General features: G+C 36.8%; 1 protein-coding gene across 14 annotated transcripts in view; it reads left to right on the top strand.

The window, feature by feature from the left end:
* Positions 1-24,909, top strand: part of Synd (protein kinase C and casein kinase substrate in neurons protein Synd) — a 262,630-nt gene extending 237,721 nt beyond the window's left edge. For 10 of the 14 annotated variants that reach the window (XM_090383311.1, XM_090383314.1, XM_090383317.1 and 7 more), the window contains one exon: positions 22,583-24,909. In XM_090383311.1, coding sequence (XP_090239437.1) covers positions 22,583-22,695 — 113 coding nt within the window. In that variant the 3' untranslated portion in view covers positions 22,696-24,909. Of the gene's footprint in view, positions 1-329; positions 417-22,582 lie in introns of all 14 variants that reach the window. The other 4 variants (XM_090383322.1, XM_090383323.1, XM_090383321.1 and 1 more) reach the window with 4 other exon arrangements.
* Positions 24,910-27,477: the final 2,568 nt, after the last annotated feature.

The raw sequence follows: 27,477 nt of genomic DNA, 5'->3' as shown, positions 1-27,477 counted from the left end.
GAGAGCAAATCATCTTCAAGGACGTTGCTGATTCTACTTTTCTTGAAAGACATGACATATCTTGGGTTTCACTAACTCCCATTAATTTTTCACCCATTTGCACATTTGGGAAATGGTTGGTTGCTTTATTCATGCTGCTGTTAGTTAAGATCACCTCGAATTATAGCTACTCTGTTTAATTCAGCAATAATTCTTTTTAATGCCTCTGTTATGTGTCATCTGAAATGGTTACACAATACAAGAGCTGTGGTAGTTTTTTTTTTTTTTTTTTATGAGACCACCTGGATGTTTTGACCATTCTCTCTCTCTCTCTCTCTCTCTCATCACAGAAGGTAAAGACATCACTGTGGGCACCTATTATGCCTTTGGACCATAAGATGCAGGGAAATTTTGGGCAATATTTTCCAGGAGAAAAAGTGCGTATTATGGTCTAGAAAATATCATATATTGTGTTTATGTTGTAGTAAAGTTCAATTAATTTTTAAGAAACTATTTCCTTAAGTTTTAAAAATGTAATTTGATAGGCAATGTAATGAAATTGTACTGTATTATTATTATTATCAATGAAATTTAGTTGGCCAAAGTTGGAGTGAAGAATACCAGCACCATTTCTTTTTCTCTTTTTATTCCCTCCCATTTCATATACCAATGATGATATTTAGATTACAGCTTTCTAAAATAGTCTTGTCCCAGAAAGGCCCACATAGCTGGGTGATCAATGTGGAAGCGCAGTAGTGCACACATTTGATTCCACCTGACTTTTAAATATGATTAAAGTAATATTCTTATCAGAGGGTTAATCAAATTGCTGCCAATTCTCAGCATTTACAACAGAGAATTTCTTTTTCTTTTCACAAAAATAATAAAACTGCATTAAAATCTGAATATTTCAAAAATTCTGTGGATTTTTTCTTAAATTCATTAATGAATACAGCTGTGGTGAATACCTGAGAATAATTTGCTGCAATTGTTTTGTCAGCCATAAAAAAAGTTAGTCATTAAATTAGTAAAGGCTGACTTCCTTGTAATTACAATTACAAAAGTCGAGTAAGAGCCAATTGCAGAAACAAGAGGTTGTTGCAGAGGTAGTTACTACTGTAAAGTGTTTTACTGATACAGCAAAAACACATAAAAAACAAAAAAAGGAGTGTAGTGCAAGTTTACATGTTGTAACATTGAGATGATTTGTATGGTGATCTGATCCAATATTATATAAAGTATTATATAAGAGGCAAGGGAATGATGCCAGAAGTGGGGAAGATGGATCGCAAATTTGCAGTATATACAACATATCTGGTATCCTTCCTGGTGAGATAGAACATATATTGAAGAAAATGAAGAATCAGAAACTCCAGGTGAAGATGAAGTTACTTGAGCGTGTACAGAGAAGGGCAACAAGATTGATGAGGGGAATGAAGGGATCCTCTTATCAAGAGAGGCTTAAGTCGTGCAAATTGCAGTGGCTGGAGACTAGGCACCTGCGCGGTGATCTAATTGAGGTGTATAAGGCCTTGAATGGGTTCAGCACGCTGAATTCTGATGGGATCCTTCCACTTGTTCAGATTACGAACCTAAGGGGGCATAAATTCAAATTACGAAAGGACAGATGTTCAGAAATTTGCCTTTAGCCAGCGGGTAGTTAATTGCTAGAACAAACTTCCATCTGTCGTTGTGGAAGTTGATAGGTTGAATAAATTTAAGGAGGAACTGGACAGGCATTTGGAGGGAATGGTGTGATTTTTTTTTTTTTTTGGCTGATGCTGCATAAGCTCATACATTTGCTTTCTTGCATAACATGCCACTACTACTACTACTGTAGAGTTGTTAAAATTAGGGGGGAAAGACATGATACAGAAACTGGCAAGATTCTTCACAAAATACATTAGGAAAGAGATAAGTGATTTTGTAATAACTGAGAGCAAAGTGGAGCAGAAATTGTTGAAGTTAAACATAACAAAAGGCACCTTGGGCAAATGGAATCTATCCAGTTATAATGAAGGAGGCAGCTTAGAGTCAGCTACCCTGACTCTAAGGATGAGAGCATCCTTAGAGTCAGGGTAGGTCTCCATGGACTGGAGATGTACAAATGTGATCCCAATTAGTATTAGTAATGGCCGCATGGTGCAAGAAAGCCTATGGCTTATGCTGCACCGGCCAAAAAAAAAAAAAAAAAAAACCGAATAAAACAATGAAAATAAAATAAATAAATAATAATAATTAGTGAAAGAAAAGAAAATTAAACCTATCATCCTATGCGCTTCCCTTACCCGAAGGTACTATCCAGATGACCTTTGAATTTCCCCAAACTGTCAGCCTCTACGACCCATGTAGGCAACTTATTCCAGTAATTTATAACTTGTTGGCTAAAATGAAACTTCCTGCAGTCATTAAACATTTCCCCCCGTAACTTGAATTTATGTCCCCTAGTTCTAGCATCATTTATAACCTTGAAAATTCTGTCCTTATTCATTTTACTGATGCCTCTCACAGCCTTAAACACCTCAATCAAATCTCCTCTAAGGTGTCTAGTTTCCAAACTCTGCAACCACATAATCGAAGTCTTTCTTCATATGAACACCCTTTTGCCGATCTCACCAGGCGAGTTACTCGTTTTTGCACCCTTTCAAGAAGCTCGATGTCTTTCTTTAGGTACGGTCTCCATACTTGAACACAGTATTCCAAGTGTGGTCTAACAAAAGCCTTATATAATGGGATTATCACATCCCTATCTCTACTTGCAAAAGTTCGATAGATCATCGATAGGACACCATGGGCCTTCCTTGCAACCTGTTTACAATGTCAGAGAATTTCATGTCTGACCGTATCGTAACACCCAAGTCCCTTTCGTCCAGTACTGGGTTTAGTTGAACTCCACTAAGTGAATAAGTTATTTTGGGATTACTGTTTCCCAGGTGTAATACCTTACACTTTGTTGGATTAAAGCATAGCTGCCATTTTTCTGACCATTCCTGAAGTCTATCTAGGTCTCTCTGAAGAAGCTCAGCTTGACAGTGATCATTAACTACTCTACCGATTTTAACATCATCTGCAAATTTAGACATCACGCCCTATATCCCTTCATCGATGTCGTTTATGAAAATTAAAAACAACAGTGGTCCTAAAACTGATCCTTAGGGAACCCCACTTCTTACATCAACCCAATCTGAGGAATACCCATTTATCGCAACCCTCTGCCTCCTGCCCTGAAGCCATCCTGCTCTCCATCTAAGGATTTTCCCAGTGATTCCAACCTGTTCCAGCTTATAAAGCAACCACTCATGTGGGACTGAGTCAAAAGCTTTGCTGAAATCTAAATAAACAATGTCGAAATTATTCCATAAATCCAGCTCATGAGTGACCCTTTCAAAATAGCGAACCAGATTTGTTAAACATGATTTTCCCTTCACAAAACCATGCTGAGTATCCTTGAGAATTTCAATTCGATCCAAATGATCCTGAGGCGCCTCCGTAGCCAGGTGGGCAGGAGCAGCAGTGCATAGCACACGCTTCTTGATTAGACTGGGGTTCGAACCCGTGACCACCAAATACGGAGGATGCAAAAAGGTCAGGGAATGACCACCGCATATTCCCGGAGCAATATGGCGTTAGTTGCTAATGCTCCTAAAAAAAAAAAAAAAAAAGATCCTGAATTCCACCCTTGATCATTGCCTCCATGATTTTCCCTACCACTGAAGTCAGACTGACAGGTCGATAATTTCCCACTTCACTCTTAGGGCCACCCTTATGTATTAGAGATACATTGGCACTTTTCCAATCCAATGGAATCTCCCCAGAGTCTAGTGATGCTCGCATAATTAGCCTCAATGGTTCAGTGCACTCACCTGCTACCTCCCTTAATCTCATTTTATAGGGTATATTCCATCAACTCCAGGAGCCTTGCTGGCCTGTAGGCTCGAAAGTTTTTTCATTAAATAATCTTGCAAAATTTCAATATCATTAATGACATATTTTTCAACTTCGCTCCCACAATTTCCCATTACCACAAAAGGTTTTTCATTTGTAAATATCGATGCAAAATAACTGTTAATTCACAAAAGGGGTTCAAAGGGTGACACAAATAATTATAGACCTGTTAGTTTAATTTCTGTTCTGGGGAAAATAATGGAGTCACTGGTTAAAGAGGTAATACAGGATCACCTAGACAAGACAGCAGTAATAGTTCAGACACAGCATGAGTTTGTTAAGGGGAAGTCTTTTCTGATCAATTTGATTGAATACTACGATGTGATCACAAAGGAACTGGATGCAAAAAATAATTTTGATATCATATACTTGGATTTCAGGAAAGGTTTTGATACCGTTGCACATGGAAGACTGCTGTACAAATTGGAGCAGTATGGCATTAAGGGCAAGTTACTGCAATGTATAAAGGGATGGTTGAGTGAGTGACGGCAGAGAGTGGTAAAAAATGGACACTGTTCTATGTGGACTAATGTTATTAGTGGAGTCCCCCAGGGTTCGGTGCTGGGTGCATTGTTGTTTTTTGTATTTATCAATGATGTTGATGAAGGTATATCACGCCTAATGTCCAAGTTTGCCAATGATACAAAGGCTGGCAGGGTTGTTAATGACAGTAAAGACAGTATGCTACTGCAACAGGATCTAAAAAAGTTAGGCAGATGGGCGGGAAGTGGCAACCGAAGTTTAACATTGACAAATGCAGAGTACTCCATATGGGTAGCAGTAACCCAAGAGAAATGTACCAACTGTGTGGTACTACATTCAGGGAGGTAGAGAATGAAAAAGACCTGGGGGTAATTGTGCAGTCAGTTATGAAGTTCTCTGAGCAGTGCAGATGGGCTGCCAGAGCAGGTCATGGAGTTTTGTCAATGATATATAGGAATTTTGCTAGCAAAGACAAGGAGGTGATTATCCCTTTGTATAAGGCAATGGTCAGGCCATACCTTGAGTACTGTATACAGGTCTGGAGGCCTCATTTTATGAAGGATATAGAGTTGCTAGAACGAGTACAGAGAAGGGCAACAAGATCGGTGAGAGGAACAAAGGGGTACGCTTGCAAAGAAAGGCTAAGTCTGCAAGTTGCAGCATCTGAAGACTATGCACCTCCGAGGTGATCTGATTGAGGTGTATAAGGCCTTGAATGGTTTGAGGAAGCTGAATGCTGATGGGATATTTGCACTTGCTTAGATTAAGAACCTGAGGGGGCATAGATTCAAATTGAGGAAAGACAGTTGTAGAATACATATGCAGAAGTTTTCCTTTAGCCAGCGGATAGTTGATTGCTGGCAGACTTTCATCTGTTGTAGTGGAAGTTGGTAGGTTAAATAAATTTAAGACTGAACTAGACAGACATTTGGAGTGACTGGATGGGTGAAATGGGAAGGTTTTTTTTTTTTTTTTTTTTTTTTTGGCTGTTGCTGTATAAGCTTGCTTTCTTGCATCATATGCCTCAACTGATGCTAAAGGCGTGGAATAACGTAATCAATTTTGCTGCATAAGAAAGGAGATAAATCAGAAATTGGAAATTATAGACTAATTAGCTTGTTGTCCCACATCTGCAAGTTGTTCACAAGGGTCATTACTAACAGATTAGAAAGAATATGTGATAAGAATCAACCAAAAGAGCAAGCTGGCTTTAAGACAGGATTCTCAACTGTGGATCACCTTCACGTAATATTGCAGCTAACGGAGAAAGGAAATGAATATAAACCACCATTATGCCTAGCATTTGTGGATTATGAAAAGGCATTTGACTCCATACACCATAATGCAATGTTTCGAGCACTGGAAAGACAAGGCATAACGTCCGATACATTATGATTTTATTGAAAATATATGCAAACGCTATCTCTTTTATTAGACTAGACAAAGACAGTAGCAAATTTAAAATAGTTAGGATTAGAGGCATGTGATGCAAGAAAGCAAGCTTATACAGCATCAGCCAAAAAAAAAAAAAAAAAATGCAATTTCACGCAACCATTTGTGCTAAAAGTTTGGCCAATTCTTCCTTGAATTTAATTAAGCTATCAAGTGCTTGGATCCTTGGTGAGAACCAAGTTAAGTTTACAAGTATTTGCTCCTCTGTGCTTTCTCTAACCTGGTGAAATAAATAGCAGTCATCTACTCCCGCTATGCGTGTGCACTATACAAGTTGCAATCTATAAGAAGTTGCAATCTATAAGAGGGAAATTAAAATCGACCATAATGATCAGTTTGCTCCTGCTTGCACATTCAAGTTGTCTAAAGAGATTTTTATAGTATGTTTCCGAATCACTTGGTCCATAACGCATTCCCACTGTTACCTTTCCTTTACTGCTAGACATATCAGAATAGAACGGGAACCTTTTAGTTGCTTTCAAGTAGCCTTTGATAAGAAACATATGACACACTTCTTTGGTCCTTACTAGGTGCACCAAACTTAAAAGAGTACATGATAGTGAAATGAATCTGGGAGGAGTAAGTAGCATTAGTAGAGGCATATGATGCAAGAAAGCAAGCTTATCTAGCATCAGCCAAAAAAAAAAAAAAAAAAAAACCCTTCCCTTTTTACCCATTCATTCACTCCAAATGTTTGTTCAGTTCTGCCTTGAACTTATTTAAGTTGTTGACCTCCATTATAAGAGATGGAAGCTTGTTCAAACTCTCAACCACACGCTGGCTAAAGGAGAATTTCCACACATCTGTTCTACAATTGTCTCTTCTCAATTTGAATTTATGTGCCCTCAGGTGAATACTCTGAGCAAGAGGAAGAATCCTATTAGCATTGAGCTTGCTCAAACCATTCAAGGTCTTATACACCTAAATCAGATCACCTCACAGGTGCCTAGTCTCCAGATGCTGCAACTTGCAGAACTTAAGCCTCTCTTGGTGAGAGCACCCCCTTTGTTCCTCTCACCAAGCTTGTTTCCCTTCTCTGTATTCGTTCTAGCAACTCTACATCCTTCCTAAAATGAGGCCTCCAGACTTGTACGCAGTACTCAAGGTGTGGCCTGACCATTGCCATATACAAGGGGATAATCACCTCCTTGATATATAAGCAAAATTCTTATATATCATTGACAAGACTCTGTGACCTGCTCTGGCAGCCTGCCTGTCTGCACTGCTCTGAGAACTTCATATCTGACTGCACAATTACCCCCACATCTTTTTCATTTTCCACCTCCCTGAGTTTAGTACCACAGAGTTTGATACATTTCTCTTGGGTTGCTTCTCTTGGGTTAGTACTTTGCATTTCTCAATGTTAAACTTTAGTTGCCACTCCTCAGTCCATCTGTCTAACTTTTCTTGATCCTGTTGCAGTAGCATACTGTCTTTACTGTCATTAACAACCCTGCCAATCTTTGTGTCATCTGTAAATTTGGACATCTATATACCTTTGGACATTAATCCTCCATCTGTATACAAATTTGGACATTAATCCTTCGTCGATATCATTGATAAATACATTAAACAACAATGAACCCAGCACCGAACCCTGGGGGACTCTGCTAATAAGATTAGTCCACGTAGTGCGGTGTCCATTTATTACCACTCTCTGCTGCCTCCCACTCAACCATCCCTTTATCCATTGTAGCAACTTACCTTCATGCCGTATCTCTACAATTTGTACAGCAGTCTTCCATGTACAACAGTATCAAAAGCTTTCCTGAATTCTAAGTATGTGATATCAAAATTATTTCTTGCATCCAGTTCCTTTGTGACCACATCATAGTATCCAGTCAAATTGGTCAGCCAAGACTTCCCCTTAACAAACCCTGAACTGTATCTGAACTATTACTGCAGTCTTGTCTAGGTGATCCTGCATCACTTCTTTAACTGGTGACTCCATTATTTTCCCTGGAACAGAAGTTAGACTAACAGGTCTGTAATTACTCATGTCACCCTTTGATCCTCCTTTGTAATTTGGGGACACATTTGCACATCTCCAGTCCATGGGGACCTCCCCTTAGTCCAAGGAAGCTTTCATAATTATGGCTAAGGATTTGCTTACTTCCTTTGCTGCCTCCTTTAATATAATTGGATAGATCCCATTCACCCCAGGTGCCTTTCTTATGTTCAATTTCAACAATTTCTCCTCCACTTTGCTCTCAGTTATTACAGAATTATTTAGCTCTTTGCCAGAGTTTGATAAGCTTCTGGCCTCCTCTTCCCTACAGACCTCCTCATTTGTAAATGTAGATGCAAGATACTCCTTTAGTTTGTTGACTAGGAGACACAATATCTCCGAAGTTGTTTACTGCTGCCCTTGAAGAAGCTTACAGAAGATTGGACTGATCGCAGAAAGCAGCCAATGTGAATGGAAAGTACCTAAACCATTTATGATTTGCAGATGACATTGTGATCATAAGCCACGATCCCAAAGAATTAGAGGAAAATCTCAATTAGTTATGCAGAGTTAGTAAGGATTTCGGTCTAAAGATGAATATGGCTAAAACAAAAGTAATGATAAACAAGTATGCCACAATACATAATCAGAACAGGTATGACACAGTATCTCTGAAGTTGTTTATTGTTGCCCTTGAAGATGCTTTCAGTAGATTGGACTGTTCGCAGAAAGGAGTTATTGTGAATGGAGAGCATTAGTATTAGTCATGGCCATATAGTGCAAGGAAGCCTAAGGCTTATGCTGCACCAGCCAAAAAAAAAAAAAAAAAAAAAAAAAAAGAGTCAAACAGTATATAAAATAAATAATTAATAAATAATAAAAGAAAATGAAATAAACAACCTATGCATTTCCCTCCTCGTGTAGGTAACTATCCAGCTGACCTTTGAATTTCCCCAAACTGTCAGCCTCAACCACCCATGTAGGTAACTTATTCCAGTAATTTATAAAACTTCCTGCAATCCAGTCTAAACTTCACTCCCCTATAATCTGAATTTATGGTCTCCCAGTTCTAGAATCATTTATAACCGTGAAATTTCATCCCCATTCACTTTACTTTTTTCATCAAGTCTCCTCTAAGGTGTCTAGTTTCCAAGCTGTGCAACCCACATATTCGAAGTCTTTCCTCTTATGGAAAGGTGCCTTACTTGTCTGTAGACTTGAGTTTTTTCATTAAATAATCATGTGAAATTTCAATATCGTTGATTACCTATTTTTCAACTTCACTCCCATAATTTCTCATTGACACAAAGGGTTTTTCTTCTATAAATATCAATGCAGAGTAACTAAGATTACCTAAACCATTTACGATTTGCATATTGCATTATATTCATAAGCCATAATCCCGAAGAATTAGGGAAAAATCTTAACCAGTTATACTGAGTTAGTAAGGATTTTGGACTGAAGACAAAAGTAATGATGAACAAGTATATCAGAGGAAGGGATATAATCATTGAAGAAGCAGAAATTAAAAAGGTCGATTCATATACTTATATTGGACAAGTCATTAGCTGTAATAATGATAATTGGATGAAAGTAGATGAAAGTTTGCAGAAGTGAATAGACAGTGGATTTTCAGCTGCTGAAAAGGATAGTAGTTTTGATATTTTTACCTTATTCTTTGTTAATTAACATACTACATTGTTCTACAAAGATATTAAATAGGCTTAATATCATTCGTTAGCTTATTTTTTAAATTTAACTAGTGATTTTTGTAAGTTACGACTCACTGGTGTTGGTGCCAATATTCTTGAACTTGCTGCCATTGTTGCAGTATACTAGATCGATACGAAATAGTGTAACTCATATCTCGAACTGATAGCATAAGGTATAACTTAAAACTAGATAGCGTAATACATAGCGCTGTATTAGGAATCTGTTAGCTTAGTATTTTATTATCAATTAATCAATAAAATGTATTAATTTTATTAAATTTCATTGTTAATTAAATTGTATTTAAATGGAAATCATGACCCAGACTAGAGATGTAGAGCAACGTGCACAGATTAGCAGGAGTGCTGTGGCTCGAGGTAGAAATGAAGGGGGCGATTCTCCAACGCATCAGTCTTAAAAAATGTATGAAATGTGAAATGTATGCGGACCTTTCTAGAACAGGACATGATCTAGCCAAGGAGGATGTCTTTGCGTGTACTAGGTGCTTAGAGTGTCAAGAAATGAGGCACCAACTTTATGCTGATGAGCGGTTTAAGGTGTAGGGCAGATGCCCTCAAAAAAATTAATATGAGGGGCCCATCAAGCTCTCTGTTGCCCAACTCAATGCCACAGCTCACTCCTGTGCATCAGGCAACACAGTGGCAATCTCCAAGGCAGAATGTTTTGATCCCACAGGAATTAATAATTGTTGGTGACTCTATTGTCAGGGAGACAGGGAATATATTATGCAAAAAGAATAGGTGGAACAGGACCAGGATACATCTTGATGATGTTGATGATGTTGAAGAGCAGATATCATCTTTTAAGGGGACAAAAGGTAAGGTTGTACACGTTGGCACTAATGACATTAAGCATTAAGAGTAAGAGATCTGCAGATTTACTTAACAAGTATAGGTAAATGTTGAAAAAAAGTCACTAGTTAGGGTTGAATTTGAAAGTGTCACCCTCCGTAGCCGAGTGGGCAGGAGCGGGAGTGCAGTAGCACACGCTCTTTGAGTAGACCGGGGTTCAAGCCCCTGACTGCTGAATACGGTCGATCTGCCAACCCGCTCTGGACCAGCGTGGCAGATTATGGTCCATTTCCCTCAACATGAATTGTTGAGGAGGCTTCCATCCTGCAGTGGGTTGATAATGGCTGCACTTTACTTTTACTTTTTGAAAGTGTCTACAATTCTGCCCAGACACGATAGGAGGGAGTATATCAGTGGTTTTCAACCTTGGTGCCGTGTAATTTCGGTTTAAGTTACTTAAAGTTATTATTTTATTTTTTTTTTAAATTTATACATTTATTTCATTATATGCAAAATTATATACAATGCACAACGGTATCCATTGTGCCGTATATTTTTAATTTTGTGGTGATCTATAATTGATCTTTATTTAGCACTACTATATAAAGAATAAAATTATTATATAGGTATATATTAAAAGGTTGAAAACCACTGTGTTAGGCATTTCTTTTGGCCTAGGGATGCTGTGAAAAAATTACTGGGACACTAAGGGCACCGTGAACCGAGAATATTTGGGAACCTCTGGAGTATATGATGAGAGCCTTATCAATCAATTCGGCCCTGGAGAGATTGCACAAGGCTCATGGGGTAAAAATTTTTCTCAGTGTGGTCTATGCTTATTAACAGGAGAGAATGCTTCTACACGGATGGGGGTACACTTAAATAGAAAGGGTGCAAGAATATTTGCTGATGCTATTGGGGCAGTGTTAGGTGGGTCGGAAAACTGCTAGCTTAGGGGGATTAACAGACTGATAGATTAACAATAGCCACTTGCAGAGGTGAAAGTGATTCTTGCACTGCTTCTATTAGAATGAGCAGCAGCCTCGAAAGCAAGGTGCTCGGGATTTCCAGAACTGCTGGGATCATCGTGGAACAAGTAAATACATGGACTGTGTTAGGGTAACTAAGAGTAGGAACAGGTACATGTATACTTGTATGTACATCATTACTAGAAGTATAGTTAATAAATTTGATGAGTTTGAAGTGCTGGTCAAGACACCAAAGGAGGATATTGTTGGGATATCATAGACGTGGTGTCACACAGATATAAGCAGTGCAGAATTGGAATTTGGAGAGTACAATGTGTACAGAAATTATAGAGAGGACAGGAAGGGAGGAGGGGTTATGCTGTTAGTTAAAAAACACATAAAATCTAAAGAAAAGCATCCAATTGACATTGGTGGACAATGCAATGTTCAGTTAGTGTGATGTGATATAGGCACTGGGAAAGGGAAAATGCGAGTAGGTATGTGTTATAGGCCTAATGACTCTGATGAATATAATGAACAATTGTGCAGAGAAATAGAGGGCCAGTAAATCAGAATGTCTTATAATGGGGATTTTAACTTTCCAGGCTGGAACTTGTGGGTTGGTCACTTGCACACTAGCAAGAGCTTTGTGGATTTATTGGATGACTATTTTCTACAACAACACATTTGTGAGGCAACCAGAAGGAGTAATACTCTTGATCTGATTATCAGCAGTGATTATTCATGCATTAAGAATTTGCAGATAAAGGAACCACTGGGTGACAGTAATCATAGTGTACTGATGTGGGATTTACTTAAAGATGTAACTACCATCAAGGGTTTTTGCTTTCGTAAAGTAACTACAGTGGTCTGAGACAATTTTTAAATTCTATACCGTGGGATAAACTGTTGAAATTACCAACAGCGAATTATAAATGAAGATGGGAATCACCAAAAAAGAAAAGAATGATGATATCCAACTCAGTACCCTGGGTGTGCAAGCCCATACTCACCAGATGTGAGCCTCTGGAGTTAAGACACAGCATGGGTTTGTAATAGGGAGGTCTTCTCTGACCAATTTGATTGGATACTATGATGTGGTCACAAAGGGACTGGATGCAAAAAAATAATTTTGATATCATATACTTGGATTTCATTATTATGTTCGGACATAGGAAAACATAGGAAATTTCAAGGTCATTAAATTTTTAAGGAACTATAATCAGTCACTGGGAATTCTTAGTAGAATAGTTGTGCTACCTGATAGCTTTGCTGTAGAAGTTTTCAGGATAAAATTGTATTTAAAAAATACTCACGTGTTGCTGAGTTATCCATTATTGGTATTTTCAAGGTCACAGTAATTCTATCGAGTCAGCCATTTGGATGTTTCCAGGAGATAAAAGAACTACAGCAGTGCACCTGCTTGTTCAGTGGTGACTAGAAATTCGGCATCAATTGCGTAAAATTATTAAATTGTGACATCACAAGGAAGCTTCATCACTGAATAAGAGCTACTGCATTTATATGGCTGTGGCAGGTTTAGTAAATCGGCAGCTTAAATCCCAAGCCCGGATAAATGGTGAGGGTTGACGTCAGGAAGGGCATTCAGTCGTAAAAACTATGCCAAAACCAATAAATGTGTTCCGGTTAAGAAGTTTGCCAACCCCATATAACGTGGGGAAAAGGTGAAGACAAAGAAGAAGATACTTGGATTTCAGGAAATTTTTGATACAGTTGCACATCGAAGACTGCTCTACAAATTAGAGCAGTGTGGCATTAAAAGCAAGTTGCTATAATAGATAAAGGGATGGATGAGTGGGAGAAGACAGAGAGTGGTTATTAATGGACACTGCTCTTCATGGACTAATGTTATTAGTGGAGTTCCCCATGTTTCAGTGCTGGGCCCATTGTTGTTTTGTGTATTCCTCAATGATATTGATGAAGGTATATCAGGCTTAATGTCCAAGTTTGCAGATGATACAAAGGTTGGCAGTGTTGTTAACGACTGTAAAGACTATGCTACTGCAACAGGATCTAGATAAGTTGGGAAAATGGCCTGAGAGGTAGCAACTGAAGTTTAACATTGACAAATGCAAAGTACAGGCAGTTCTCGCTTTATGAGTTCCCAGATTGACAAGTTTTTTTTGTTTTTTTTTCCCCCAAGTATTAAGTATCAACAAAATCAAAAATATGAACGTTAATTGCAAAAAATGAATGTTAAACATTCATAAATACCGCATCCAAACCACATGCGTAGCTATACAATACAATGTACCCCACTTTACGATATTAATCAGTTCCAGAGACGCCATCGTATCGTGAAAATATCGTAATGTGAACCCAATAACACATTGTTTTTTGGTAATTTGTTTCAAAATCTCGGAAGTTGAACTTTTTGTTGTATAACTAAGATATTTATCTCTCTAAAATTTCATTTTTAAGGTCACAAGGCCATATAAAAGGTCGTGAGCGTGGTTTGTAAATTGTATTAGTTACCAATTCAAATCATTAAAATGCACTACACTTTCATCGTTATCATATGTTCTGTTATAAGAATCAATTTTGAACTCCTTTGTGATATTTTTCTAAAGCACGTTTCTGGAGGTCACTACCATAAAACAATAAAACCAATTTGCACTTTCCGGTTTATTGGGCTTTTATGTTAGTGCATCTAATTATAAACTGGTAGTAAACTCAATCTTATTGTATTTGCAGTATTAACTGCATGAAATAATAAACTACCTTTCGGTATATAGTTTTTTTATACTTAGAACGGTCATTAGGGCAGCGAACCAGTTGTTAAATTATTTGAATCCCACCACTGACTAAAATGGACATGCGCAGGACACATAGCATGAAGACATGATGACAGATGGACTAAGAAAATAACAGAATCGTGCCTAAGAGGTGCTAAAAGAAAACCTGGAAGATAACAATGAAGATGGACAGATGAAATTCAAGAGTTTGTGGTTAGTGAATGGATTACCATTGCACAAAACAGAAGGAACTGGAGAGGCATTCATCCTGCAGAGGATTGAAAATGGCTGATGGTCATGACCCAGTGAAGTGTGACACCTTCAGATATTTAATACATTCACAGCAGAAGTTGTATGCTTCTGTGATTAGTCAAATAATTTGGTAAATTGCGGACTTAGTTTGGCAGCCAGCAACTTTCTATCACGAATTCCTAAGACCAAAGGGTGTTTCCTTATAGCAGACTTTAGACAGAGTTTTGAAATAATTCCTTATCATGAATTCCTAAAAACAAAACATGTTGCTGTAAGGCAGACTTTCTGCTAGCTCCAAAAAGAATTTGTAGATAGCAAGTTGCCCAAGTGGTTAAAGGTTAACTTAAATATTCATAGCTACTATCTCTCCAGATTTACAACTGAGAATCTGCAGAGTTGACAACAAATGGAGGGGTCATATCAAGTCAAAAAGATCTTTGACCTTTTTGACTCCATTTGATGCCTTCTTTGTCTCTCTGTTGTATTACAGTTGGTACCACAGAGTTTCTATTTTTGCATAAACACCTTTATTTTTTTCATCTTTTTCATTTCACAAAAAAATAGGAAAACTGCAGTAAATTGGAATGATTAAAAAATTCTGTGAATTTGTTCACAAGAGATAAAAATATGGCAATAGCAAACACCTGAGAATAGTTTGCCTTACTGTTCAGTTAGCCTTAAAAAGAGAGAGAGAAGCAAACTTTATTCAGCAGGTTTTTTCATTTCCAGTGCAATATATATGTTGCAGCTAAGGAGTGATACCTTTCACAATTTAGAAAGCAATTAATAAAAGAATTTAGTTTATTAAAAACTAATATAATTAAAGAATTATTTTCAAAGAAAAATTGTATTTTTAACTCCTAACTTGGTTTGCCAAATCTAAAAATACAATCCCAATCAGTAAATTAGTAAAAGTGGTCCTTCTTGTCAATCACAGAAGACCAGTGAGAGACAAGTGACATGTTATGAATATCAAAATGAGTTGATGTGGTAAAACTTGTAACATTTTATTAGTCATTTTATACATATGATTAAAAAAAACCCCTGCTTGTTGGAAACATTCTTCCAGGTATAACAGGTTAGGGCTTGTTACCTGGAAGTTTAAAACTGATGGAACTGATATTCAGTTGTCCCATTTGCAAGTAAAGTGGACTGCTTGCACCTTCATGGTGGTAGGACTGTTAGTAACTCTGGGTGGAGTTAGTAATCCCACGTAGTCTACATTAGTTCACACCTGGGTGTGAACTAACGTGAACAGGAGTAAAGTGTGACACCCTCTCACAGAGGAATGCCACCCCTCTGTGTCACCATGCAATATTAGGTAGTAGATGATGCATCATAAAGTGCAACACCACCACTTTGCTTACTGAAGGCATGATGTGGTGAAACCCATGTTTAGTCTTCAGAGGAAAACTCTGGCAACCCCCACTCCCTTTCACCATACAGTATGAGTACTGTCTTTTGATGTTATGATGGACATAATGGCAATATCCTGTATTCCTTATATTTCGAGGGCACAGCTCTAAAACAGTTTTCTCGGCCTAGCTGTCGACTCAGACTGTCTCGAAACCTTCCATCTGCTTGTTGATTGCTAATATGAATTCCATCAGTGTCCATCAGTCTACTGATATATTGGCTTATGTTAAACTATGTTGAACGAGAGGTTTTTAACCGTAATTAGCCGATTTATTAACCAATTGTTATACCAAATTATTATCTGTAAGTAGCTATAGATCTAGTCAGGATTCTTAGTTTATTCTAAATTGAGACAGCGAGATTTGGAAGTTAATCAATACTTAAGAGTCCGTAGAACTACCGTTCGTAATTACCGCCATTGTAACACGATACAGTATATCCGGAATTCAATAGCATTAGCTTGTATAGTATAATGCATAATATAATATTGTCAATTAATCAGTAAATCTATTAATCTCGTTAAACTTCATTGTCAATTAAATTGTACTTTTAACTATATATATATATAACGACTTAGAGTACAAACGTAACAAATAATTAATACATAACTTGAATCTGAAGTTATATAAAGGGAACTCGTAGATAACACTCGATACTGAAAAATAAATATAGCGTTATAACTGTGTTAGGATACAAGTTTAAGGTTTTGATTTTGTTCTGAAATTGTAATTTTATTCACAGTAAATCGAAATCATGACTCAAACCAGAGCAGCAAAGCAAAAGGCTCAAGCTAATGGGAGTGCTGTGGCTCAGGGGAGAACTGAGGGGGGCAGTTGCCCTCTGAATCACAGCCTTTTAAGATGCACTGTTTGCTTGATGTTTGCGGAGCAATCGGGAACGGGACATGATACTGCCTTGGGGGATGTCTTTGTGTGTGCACGATGCAAGGAGAGCAAGGAAATTAGGCGACAACTCAGCGTTGTTATGGGCCTATATGAGACCTTGAAGGACAGGGTGGATGCCCTCGAAGGAAATAAATTGAGGGCCCATCAAGCTCTCAGCTGCCCACATCAATGCCAGAGCTTGCGCTTGGTCATCTTGCAACACAGAGGCAGCCCCCAAGGCAGAATGCGCTGGTCCCACAGGAACTAGTAGTTGTTGGTGACTATTGTCAGGGAAACGGGAAACATGCTTTGTAAAAAGGATAGGTGGAACAGGACCAGGGTGTCTGCCAGGGGCAAAGGTTGATGACGTTGTAGAGCGGATATCATCTTTTAAGGGCACAAAAGGTGATATAGTTGTACACGTTGGCACTAATGATATTAAGAGTAGGAGACCAGCACAGTTACTTAACAAGTACAGGTCACTGTTGAAAAAAAGCCGTGCAGTAGGGTTGAATTTCAAAGTGTCTGCAATTCTGCCCAGACACGATAGGAGGGAGTATATGATGAGAGCCTTGTCGATCAATTCGGCCCTGGAAAGATTGTGCAAGGCTCAAGAGGTAGAATTTTTTTCAACCTGGACTGTACTTGTTAACAGGAGAGATTGCTTCTACAGGGATGGGATACACTTAAATAGAAAGGGTGCAAGAATATTTGCTGATGCTATCGAGGCAGTGTTAGGTGGGTCGGAAAACTGCTAGCTTGGGGGGAGACAAAGACTAATAGATTAACAGTAGCCACTGGCAGAGGTGAAAGAGATTCTTGCACTGCTTCTATTGGAATGAGCAGAAGCCTGAAAAACAAGATGCAGGATATTTCAGAGACTGCTGGAAGTCATTGCGGTACGAGTAACACATGGGTTGTGTTAGGGTAGCTACGAATAGAAACAGGTGCATGTATACTTGCGTGTACACCAATGCTAGGAGTTTAGTGCATAAATTTGATGAATTTGAGGTATTGCTCAAAACATCAAAGGCAGATATTGTTGGGATATCAGAGACGTGGTGTGACATAGATATAAGGAATGCAGAACTGGAATTTGGGGAGTATGTCTACAGAAAGGATAGATAGGATAGAAAGGGAGGAGGGGTTATGCTATTAGTTAAGAAACACAAAATTCAAGGAAGTGAAGCCAGTTGACATTGATGGACAGGGCAGTGTCGAGTCAGTTTGGTGTGACATAAGCATAGGTAAATCAAAATTGAAAGTAGGAGTGTGCTATAAGCCTAATGACTCTGATGAGTATAATAAGATACTGTACAGGGAAATAGAATGGGCCAGTAAATCAGAGAGTCTTATAATGGGGGATTTTAATTTCCCAGATATTGACCGGAATTTGTGGGTTGGTCACTCACACACTAGCAAGGCTTTTGTGGATTTATTGGATGATTGTTTTCTACACCAGCATGTTCGGGAGGCAACTAGAGGGAGTAATACTCTTGATCTGATTATCAGTAGTGATTCTTCATGCATTAAGAATCTGCAGATAAAGGAACCACTAGGTGGCAGTGATCACAGTGTGCTGAAGTGGGATTTACTCAAGGAGGTAACTACCATCAGAGGTAAAGGGAAGGGTTTTTGCTTTCGTAAAGGCGACTATGATGGTCTGAGACAGTATTTAAATTCTATACAGTGGGACCAACTGATGATGTTACCAACAGCAAATTCAAAATGGGAAGCATTCAAGGAACTAATCTTGGAAGCTACCAGGCTTTACATACCAACCAAGAAATATTGTTCAAGGTTCAGGCCTAAATGGTTGTCAGATGAACTAATGAGACATATGGCAGAGAAGAAAAATGCATGGGATACATACAAATTAATGGGTGACATGGAAGCCTATGATAGATATAAGTTGGTCTGTAACCAAGTCACAAAGGAGATTAGGCAGGCAAAGGCAGATTATGAGAAATCCTTGGCAAAGGATGCAAAGAAAAACAGAAAAGAGTTCTTTACCTATTTAAACTCAAGAAGGAAAGGGATGAATCAGATTGGTCCACTGGATGTTGATGGTTCAACAGTTGAGGATCCTGCTCAGGTGGCTAACAATCTAAACAAGTATTTTGCATCTACATTCACACATGAGGAGTTATTCAAGGAAGGGGAATGTCGTAAGTGAAGTAAACATTGGCAGTGAGCTAGATGATTTTCTAATAACTGAGAGGAAAGTGGAGGAGAAATTGTTGAGGATGAACATAAAAAAGACACCCGGGGTGGATGGGATCTATCCAGTTATATTAAAGGAGGCAGCAAAGGAAGTAAGCAAACCCCTAGCCATAATTATGAGAGCTTCTTTGGACTCAGGGGAGGTACCCATAGACTGGAGATGTGCAAATGTAACCCCAATTCACAAAGGAGGATCAAAGGCTGACACAAGTAATTATAGACCTGTTAGTTTAACTTCGGTTCCAGGAAAATTAATGGAGGCACTGGTTAAAGAAGCACTGCAGGATCATCTAGACAAGAATTCAGTTATAGCTCAGACACAGCATGGTTTTGTTAAGGGCAGGTCTAGTCTGACCAATTTGATTGGATACTATGATGTAGTCACAAAAGAACTGGATGCAGGGAATAACTTTGATATTATATAGTTGGATCTTAGAAAGGCTTTTGATACTGTTGCGCATGGAAGACTGCTGCACAAATTGGAGCAGTGTGGCATTGGAGGCAAATTGCTGCTATGGATAAAGGGATGGTTGAGTGGCAGAAGACAGAGTGGTAATCAATGGACACTGCTCAACGTGGACTAATGTTATTAGTGGAGTTCCTCAGGGTTCAGTGTTGGGTCCATTGTTGTTTTCTGTATTTATAAATGATATTGATGATGGTATATCAAGCTTAATGTACAAGTTTGCAGACGATACAAAGGTTGGCAGGGTTGTTAAGGACACTACTGATGCTATGCTGCTGCAACAGGATCTGGAAAGGTTGAGCAGATGGGCTGAGAGGTGGCAAATGAAGTTTACCATTGACAAATGTAAAGTACTACATATGGGAAACAGTAACCCCAGATCAACGTATCAACTCTGTGGTACTACGCTGACAGTGGTAGAGAATGAAAAGGACCTGGGGGTAATTGTGCAGGCAGATATGAAGTTCTCTGAGCAGTGCAGACGAGCTGCAAGAGTAGCTCATGGTGTCTTGTCAATGATATACAGGAATTTTTCTAGCAGGGATAGGGATGTGATTAATTCCCTTGTATAAGGCATTGGTCAGGCCACACCTTGAGTACTGTATACAGGTCTGGAGGCCTCATTTTAAGAAGGATGTAGAGCTGCTGGAACGAGTACAGAGAAGGGCAACAAGATTAGTGAATGGAACAAAGGGTTGCTCTTACGAAGAAAGGCTTTAGTTTTGCAAATTACAGAGTCTGGAGACTAGGCATCGGCGAGGTGATCTGATAGAAGTGTATAAGGCTTTGAATGGCTTGAGCGTGCTCATTGCCGATGGTATTCTTCCTCTTGCTCAGAATAATCGCCTGAGAGGGCATAAATTCAAATTGAGGAAGGATGGATGTCGGATAGATGGCCGAAAATTTGCCTTTAGCCAGTGGGCAGTTGGTTTTGGAATAAACTTCCATCACTTGTTGTTGAAGTTGATAGCCTAAACAAATTTAAGGCTCAGCTGGACAGGTATTTCGAACAAATTGAGGGGTGAAATGGGAGTAGTGGTTGTTTTTTTTTTTTTTTTGGCTGATGCTGAATAAGCTTGCTTTCTTGCATCATATGCATCTACTAATGCCAATGCTAATGCTAATCTTTGAAAAAAATTGAAACTCAAGTAGTTTCTCTTGACATTTCTAAGGCTGTTGATCATGTTTAGCATAAAAAGCCTTCTAAACAGTCTGTGGCTTGCTGTCTGTTTTTTGCAAGAGGATATTCAGTTTTTTCTCTGAATGTTCACTGCAGGTGATGGTAAATGCTCGTTCTTATGATTTCTTTGCTAATGCTGATGTTCCCCAAAATTTCAACTCTTTTCTCCCACTGTTCTGTTTTCTTCTTATATATTAATGACTTTCTTTCACTGATTAGAAATCAAATGGATAGGATTTCCAGTCTGTGGCTAAAAAAAAAAAAAAAAAAAAAGAAGAAAGAAAGGAAAAAAAACTGAATTCAGATCTCTTTCTGGTGCAGTTTTAAAAATGCTCTTGACAGTCAACTCTGAGCAACGGTGCCATTGTCATAAACAAAACTTTCACTCAACATTTCTGAAGATTAGCATTAGCATTGGCATTAGTAGATGCATATGATGCAAGAAAGCAAGCTTATTCAGCATCAGCCAAAAAAAGTCTGCTATGGTATCTTTGAAGCACTCATAATCAGATGGTGTCTAACAGACAATCCACTTCCAGAAATATCCTAATTAAGCCAATGTTTAAAAAAATATTGTACTGGTAAACAATCCTATAGTTGTAAATTTAATTTATAGTGCAATGTGGACTTTACTTGGTTGACAGCTATGTACTTGTAAACCCCTCAGCTATATAATTGTGCCAGAGTATAAATGGAACATTTTAAATATGAAGGATAATCATTCTTTATATCTATGCACTTGACTTCTATAAACAAACACCACTTTAGACGTTTTATATTTACTTCTCATTGGGTTATTAACGTAGTATAAGGCTTTGCTAATACATCCTACTTTTCTACTAGATAGTCTCTGTCATTGCTGTACACAGTTTCTACTTCTATACCTAGCTCTCATAACACTGTGCAAAGTCTTTTTTCAGAGGTGTGTCACCTACTGGTATATTGCTATTCCCGCTGAATTTCTGGCTAATTAATTATCCCGAGACTTGTCCTGATTTCCATGTAGGGCATCTTTCAGTTTTTTAAACAGTGAAAAGTCCTGTTGAGCCAATTTAGAGAGGGAGCTGTGGAGGAAATGTTACAGTCCCCTTGCCATGTAAAAATTCTCTGATAGTGTTGGCCTTGGTAGCTGGTGCATTGTTTTAATGCAGAATGAGATTGCAGGGTGATAGATGAGAATGAGTTTACTTAGCTACAGGCAAAAGTTGATGCTGCAGTTCAAAAGTTGGTTTTCCAGGAATTTTTCCTTTGGAATAGCATGTGTCAGGATCAACCCTCTCTTTTTCTAAATAATTGAACGTGCAACCACCCAAAATTTTTTTTGGTGGTGGAGATATAAGGTCGCCATTGTTTGGATTGCCTTTTTTGTCTATGGTTTGTGCACAGGACAAGGACTCATTAGTGGTGACCATCCTGCTCAGAAAATGCTCTGGATCTGCCACATGACATATCAGCAGGAGTTACCACTTGTCTAGTCTAGCCTGGTTTTTTACAGCAACCAACTTTTACAGAACCCAATGTGGCTATGCCTTTGACATCCCCAAATCTTCGTGGATAATACAGAAAGGTTACATGGGAAAGGTTTGTCTTTGCACAGATGTCATCAGCTCTCAATTTCCTCTCCATGATCAGTCTCTCCACACGAGCAGTGTTTCCCAATGTTTGTGATGAGAATGGTCTTAAATGGTCTGTCTACCATCTTTAAATTCATGAACCTATGTGAAAAATATACCATTGAAGTGAAGAGTTACCATAAACAGTGAACTCAGAATGGTGGTCACAGGCTTTCCCATCTGTTGTGAACAGAAACTTAATGACTACTTACTGTTCCACTTCCACTGACTTGTATTATTAGTCATTTCCAAAGGGTTGGAAATGACTAAATTTGTGATTTCCAAAGGGTTCCAGGAACACTGTAGATAAGGCATAACACAAAAGAATGCTCCACTTGCATAGAACACAGCTGATTGATGGTAAGGGTGCCTTCTAGTAAAACAGGTACGTATGAGTGTATGAGAAATGTGAAAAAGAAAAAGTAGTTACTTCTGTACTGCACCCCATAAATCTTTTGATGTAATATTTGCTAAATATAATTTTCTCTTTCATAGGTGATATGTTTGAGAAACTTGAAGATGAAGATGAGCAAGGCTGGTGTAAAGGACGTAAAGATGGACGGGTTGGTCTGTATCCAGCTAACTATGTGGAGGTTATTGGTAACTAGATTCTTCTAATGCAGGCTGCATTGATAAAGAAATAACTGGCCAGGTTCAGAGCAGAATTTGTTGTAGAAGTATGTGTCAGGTTTGTTAATGTTTGGGTGTGTGCCAATATTACCTCCTTGCTGCATCATGTTTCTATTGTATAGTAAATGATTTTTGAAGAGATGCAGCCTGCAGTCATTCAGTCGAGAAGGCGGGAGTAATCTAATGTTTCTCTATAATAAATATTTTTGCTAGCATGTGTGCATGTGTGAGAGTAAGAGAGAACAAGAGTGTACACATTTTTGAATCTCAACTGTTCAGGAAATAATGGGGTTCTGAAATAAGGGAGAAATTTGTAAGATAATATATGTAGAAATGTTTGCCCACTTTGATTGGTGCACACATATGTAATGCAGAAATGATGAAACTCTTTGCACTATTTTTTCAATAGTGGTAGTCATTGCTAAAGACCACACAGCAATTTCAGCAGATTATATATATATATATATATAAATATATATATATATATATTTACATATATGTGTTGTGAACTGTAAATTGACTGGATTTGCTTTTAGATTGCATAACATTGGATAACATTTCATGGATAAATCTCATGATGCAATTCTTACACACAGCTTGTGAAAAGTAATTTGAAGTTAGCAGCTGTTTCCCACCCGTATATACGTAGTGCTCAACAGAAGTTATATTCCATCTCACCCTGGCCCACCTACTACAACATATTTATATGTGCATACTGCTCCTCTACTTACTTCTGTGATTGTAAAAGAGATGTGGTGCACACATTTGTTTTGTGGAAGTTACTATTTAAAATAAAGTTTGCAGGTATAATCATTCCACTGTGTGGAATGCTTTTTCTTCATGATGAGAATATTTTTAATTTTATGCATGGCTATGTGACGTGTAAAAATAAATATTCTGTTTGGTACTGTTATTTTACAATTATGATTAACATATCATCCTGTGAAAAGCAACAATAGACAGAGGTACATAATATATTACTTCATTTTAGTGCAAATGATTATATATATATGCAGTTGGATGGTCTACTCTTAATTTGAACACGAAGGCATTTATTTAATCATTTCCTGATTCTTCAGCCAGCATTCTTGAAGTGATGACTTGTATGGAGGGTGCAATTCAAGTATCGAATACATTGTGTTCATGGTGTAAATGGTATACATTCGAGAAGATCTCGAACAGATTTTAATGATTAAAAGTACTGTTGTTGATTGTTAATTTTTATATTTTATGTTTGTAAATGAATATTTTTTCCTCCAAGTTCCCTTTCTAATCCTGGGTTTGTAATTGTTACCTACAGCCCTACTAGTCCTTGGCTCATACTTCTGTAATGTTCTATTAGCTAGTATGAACAAAATGTTCTTTTATACTAATGCCACTATATATATTTTTTGCACTTCTCTCTGTGCATCAGACCTGATCTATAAATATTTAAGGTTTCATTTTTGGTATTTTACATATTTAAACATATCAGTGGTTAAGTAATCAGGATACCTCATCAGCACTTGTTAACAGATGTTGTGAAAGTACTGTTTAATATATATGATAATCTGTTAAGTTTAAATGATGTATTTGTGCACTTGTAGTTAGTGTATGGCAGACATAGAAGGAATTTCTCAAAGTAAAATATACATTTTGCTCAGCCATATTAAAACCAATCTCCCAGTATAGAGGACCAGTAAATATAACAATCCCTAATATTAATAGATGTAATATACTGTGTTTATTAGCTAGTATTTTGTTATCCCAGTGGACGATGAATTTTTGTGGATTAATGATACACAGGAGTCAAGACCAAGATATATATTTATATATGTTTTCATGGGGCATACATTTTTATTGATGCAGAGTGAAACAGAAGCATATAATTAACCAGCTGACCGAGGACTTTACTGCTTCAAATGAGCTTTTTCAGTAAGACAAGATTTTATTAATTCTATTTGCCTATTGGTATTTTTTAACTGAAATAATTTTTACAAAGGTGCTTTTCACAGGTTTGTTTTGTCAGGTATGCATAATGAATTAAAAACAACTTTGTAACTGTTTTATTGGTGTTAAAAAATATTCTCGAGTTCTGCATACCTGGAGCAATATATTTGTATTTATAAATATGTGAAACCAGATATTAATTAAAAAAGGCAAATCTCGAAAGCCAGAATTTCTTATAAGTGAAGTATGAGTGTAACATTCAGATTTATCTTTTCTTTAATGATTTTTAATCTGTATATAAGCAAAAAAAAAAAAAAAAAAAATTCTAAAGTATACAGTTAATTTTTATTTTGATCACTATATTGTTTACATTTTTCATTTCACATAGAAATTACACAAATGCTTATTCAGCTGGGTATAAAACCAATTAGCTGTTAAATTAAAGCTAAAATCATTTTGGTTTCAACTGAAGATGGCTTAACTTTGACACCTCAACTAATCTCAGTTCATTTATTGAAACCATGAAACTTTATTTCTTCATAATTTAAACGAAAATTGGAATAATCTGTAGACTGTGCTCTACTAATACCTATCTCTTAATGGGCAATTGTCATCAGTATAATAGCAAAAATTCTAGACCGTTACTTTTTTTACAATTTCTTGACACTTCGGGTATTTTGTTATACACCCAAAATGCTAAGAATTTGTGGATACAAATGTTGCATATTGTATATAAAGATACAAACTGCATGTATGTATGCTTGTATTTTGTTCAACACATGATTTTTCATCAGTAGCCCTAGTGCTCATATTTAATACCAATGAACAAATTTTTAGTTCATAGATTTGTCTTCTTTATCATATTTTATTATTCTTTTGTAAAATAATAGAAAAACCCAGATAAACAGCAATGTTTTCTTTTCAGAATTTTGCATTTCACTGCCTAATTTGTATTTTTATATATATACTGTATGTATTTCACCTTTTCCATTCTTATTGCAACTCATTTTACACTGCTTTCTTTTATGCAAATGCTGTTTCATTTGTCCATTTTTCTTTATTGCAATGTTCAAAAATTTTTAAATTTGTATAGGAAAATAAGTTATCCTTTTTGAAACAAATTGTATAATTTATGTAAATTAAGACTTGCTGACTGTTCCTCATACCTGATTTTATGCTCAAATCTAGTAGTTGAAAATGATAACAGAAGCAAGCCTACTAAATGTACAAAGTTTTGAATATAAAGTGCAATTCTACTGTGAAAATATAAATATTAATTCAAATGTGTAGTGTAGACAGCCATTAAAATAAACTTCTTGTTTAGTTAGCAACCTTTCTTTAGTTTACAGAATTTAAATATACATTCCATTACTAAGTCTATATCTGCTGCATACTTTTGTATTTTATTTAATTCTTTTAGTAAATTCAAACATTTTTATTAATTATATATGAATATTGATAGTCATTGTTTACTTTTAGTTTCGGTACATGTAAATAATTTTAAGTTTATAAATAAGGCAGTGGACAACGGTTCTGGATAGCTATGGATGGTTAAGGGAAAGAAAGAAAGGAAGGAAGGAATGAATGAATGAAGTATTGCATATGCAAAAAATTAATGTCGTGTATCTTTTCATTATTTTATTGTAACTATGTGTGTCACGTTGTCACCCACATATATAAACACACATACCCTTAATTGTTTGTCTGCTATTGTAGCAGAGAAAAAAAAAAAAGGCAGCTGAATCCCTGTGTATCTTAGTTAAAAAAAAAAAAAAAAGTAGCAATAAAAATATTAAGTGGGATGATTTTTGTCAACTTGTTACTTAGAACGTTGTTTTAACTAATTAGAAATTGCTACAGGAAGACGGATGAAATTTGTAAATTTGTTTTGTATCAAATGGCAACAACTTCAAAATCTCAAGTCTTCCAAATCTCATACTGAAGAGATTTTTTTAAAATCTTTCTAAATAAGTATTATTGGAATAATATTCTTGATCTGTAAACCTTAAACATCTAGGCTTCAGAATTAAATAAAGACAATGGAGTGAGCATGTTGGATGTCTTTTCTAAGATTATTGTATGTGAATGGATAAAGAAATTTTTTATATACCAATTAAATATAGGGTTGAAACCATTTTTGTCTTTCACATTAGGATATTTGCTACATTTTGTTATAAGAGAATTTTAATTTTAACAAAAGCATTTATTTTTGCCAGTCTCTTCAGTGTAACAGAAGTATGCATGGATGTTTCCTCTTAACAATTGCTATTGTATAAAAATTTTATTTTAACATAAATTAATACTGTGGAATGATTATATTCTTATTTAAATGATCAGAAGACTGTACACCATTGCCTTCTCACACATAAGGATCATGGAAATTGCTTATCAAAAGTAGAATTTTATCCACTTAAAAATATTTGTTTAAAAAAGTTTTGTACCAATTATATTTTGTATAACTTTTCAAAACTTCAAGAACTTTCCCCTAATCTTAGAAAGTTCTTTTAATACAAACACCAAGATAGCCCTTGGTGTTAGTACTGTTATAATTTATGAATGGGACATGACAAGTCGGATAATCAAAGGCCACGTAATTCATTAATTACTTTACAAACAAAAAAAGTTTATCTTTCATATTTTAAATATCTAATATGAGAGGGTATCAAAAAGTTCATACCCTGACCTAGATAAAACATCAGTAGGAAGAGGCTATTTTTGATATAAGTTGTCTACATATTCAATAACAAACACGTGAAATTTCATTACCATAGGTGATCGTACACCGGAGGTGGAGCCCGGAATCTGAGGAAGGACACTATGGTCAACAAAGT

Source organism: Mastigoproctus giganteus, chromosome 10, assembly GCF_048544385.1.
Source record: "Mastigoproctus giganteus isolate SK-2022 chromosome 10, ASM4854438v1, whole genome shotgun sequence".
Taxonomy (NCBI): domain Eukaryota; kingdom Metazoa; phylum Arthropoda; class Arachnida; order Uropygi; family Thelyphonidae; genus Mastigoproctus; species Mastigoproctus giganteus.
This window is presented reverse-complemented; position numbering and strand designations above follow the sequence as displayed.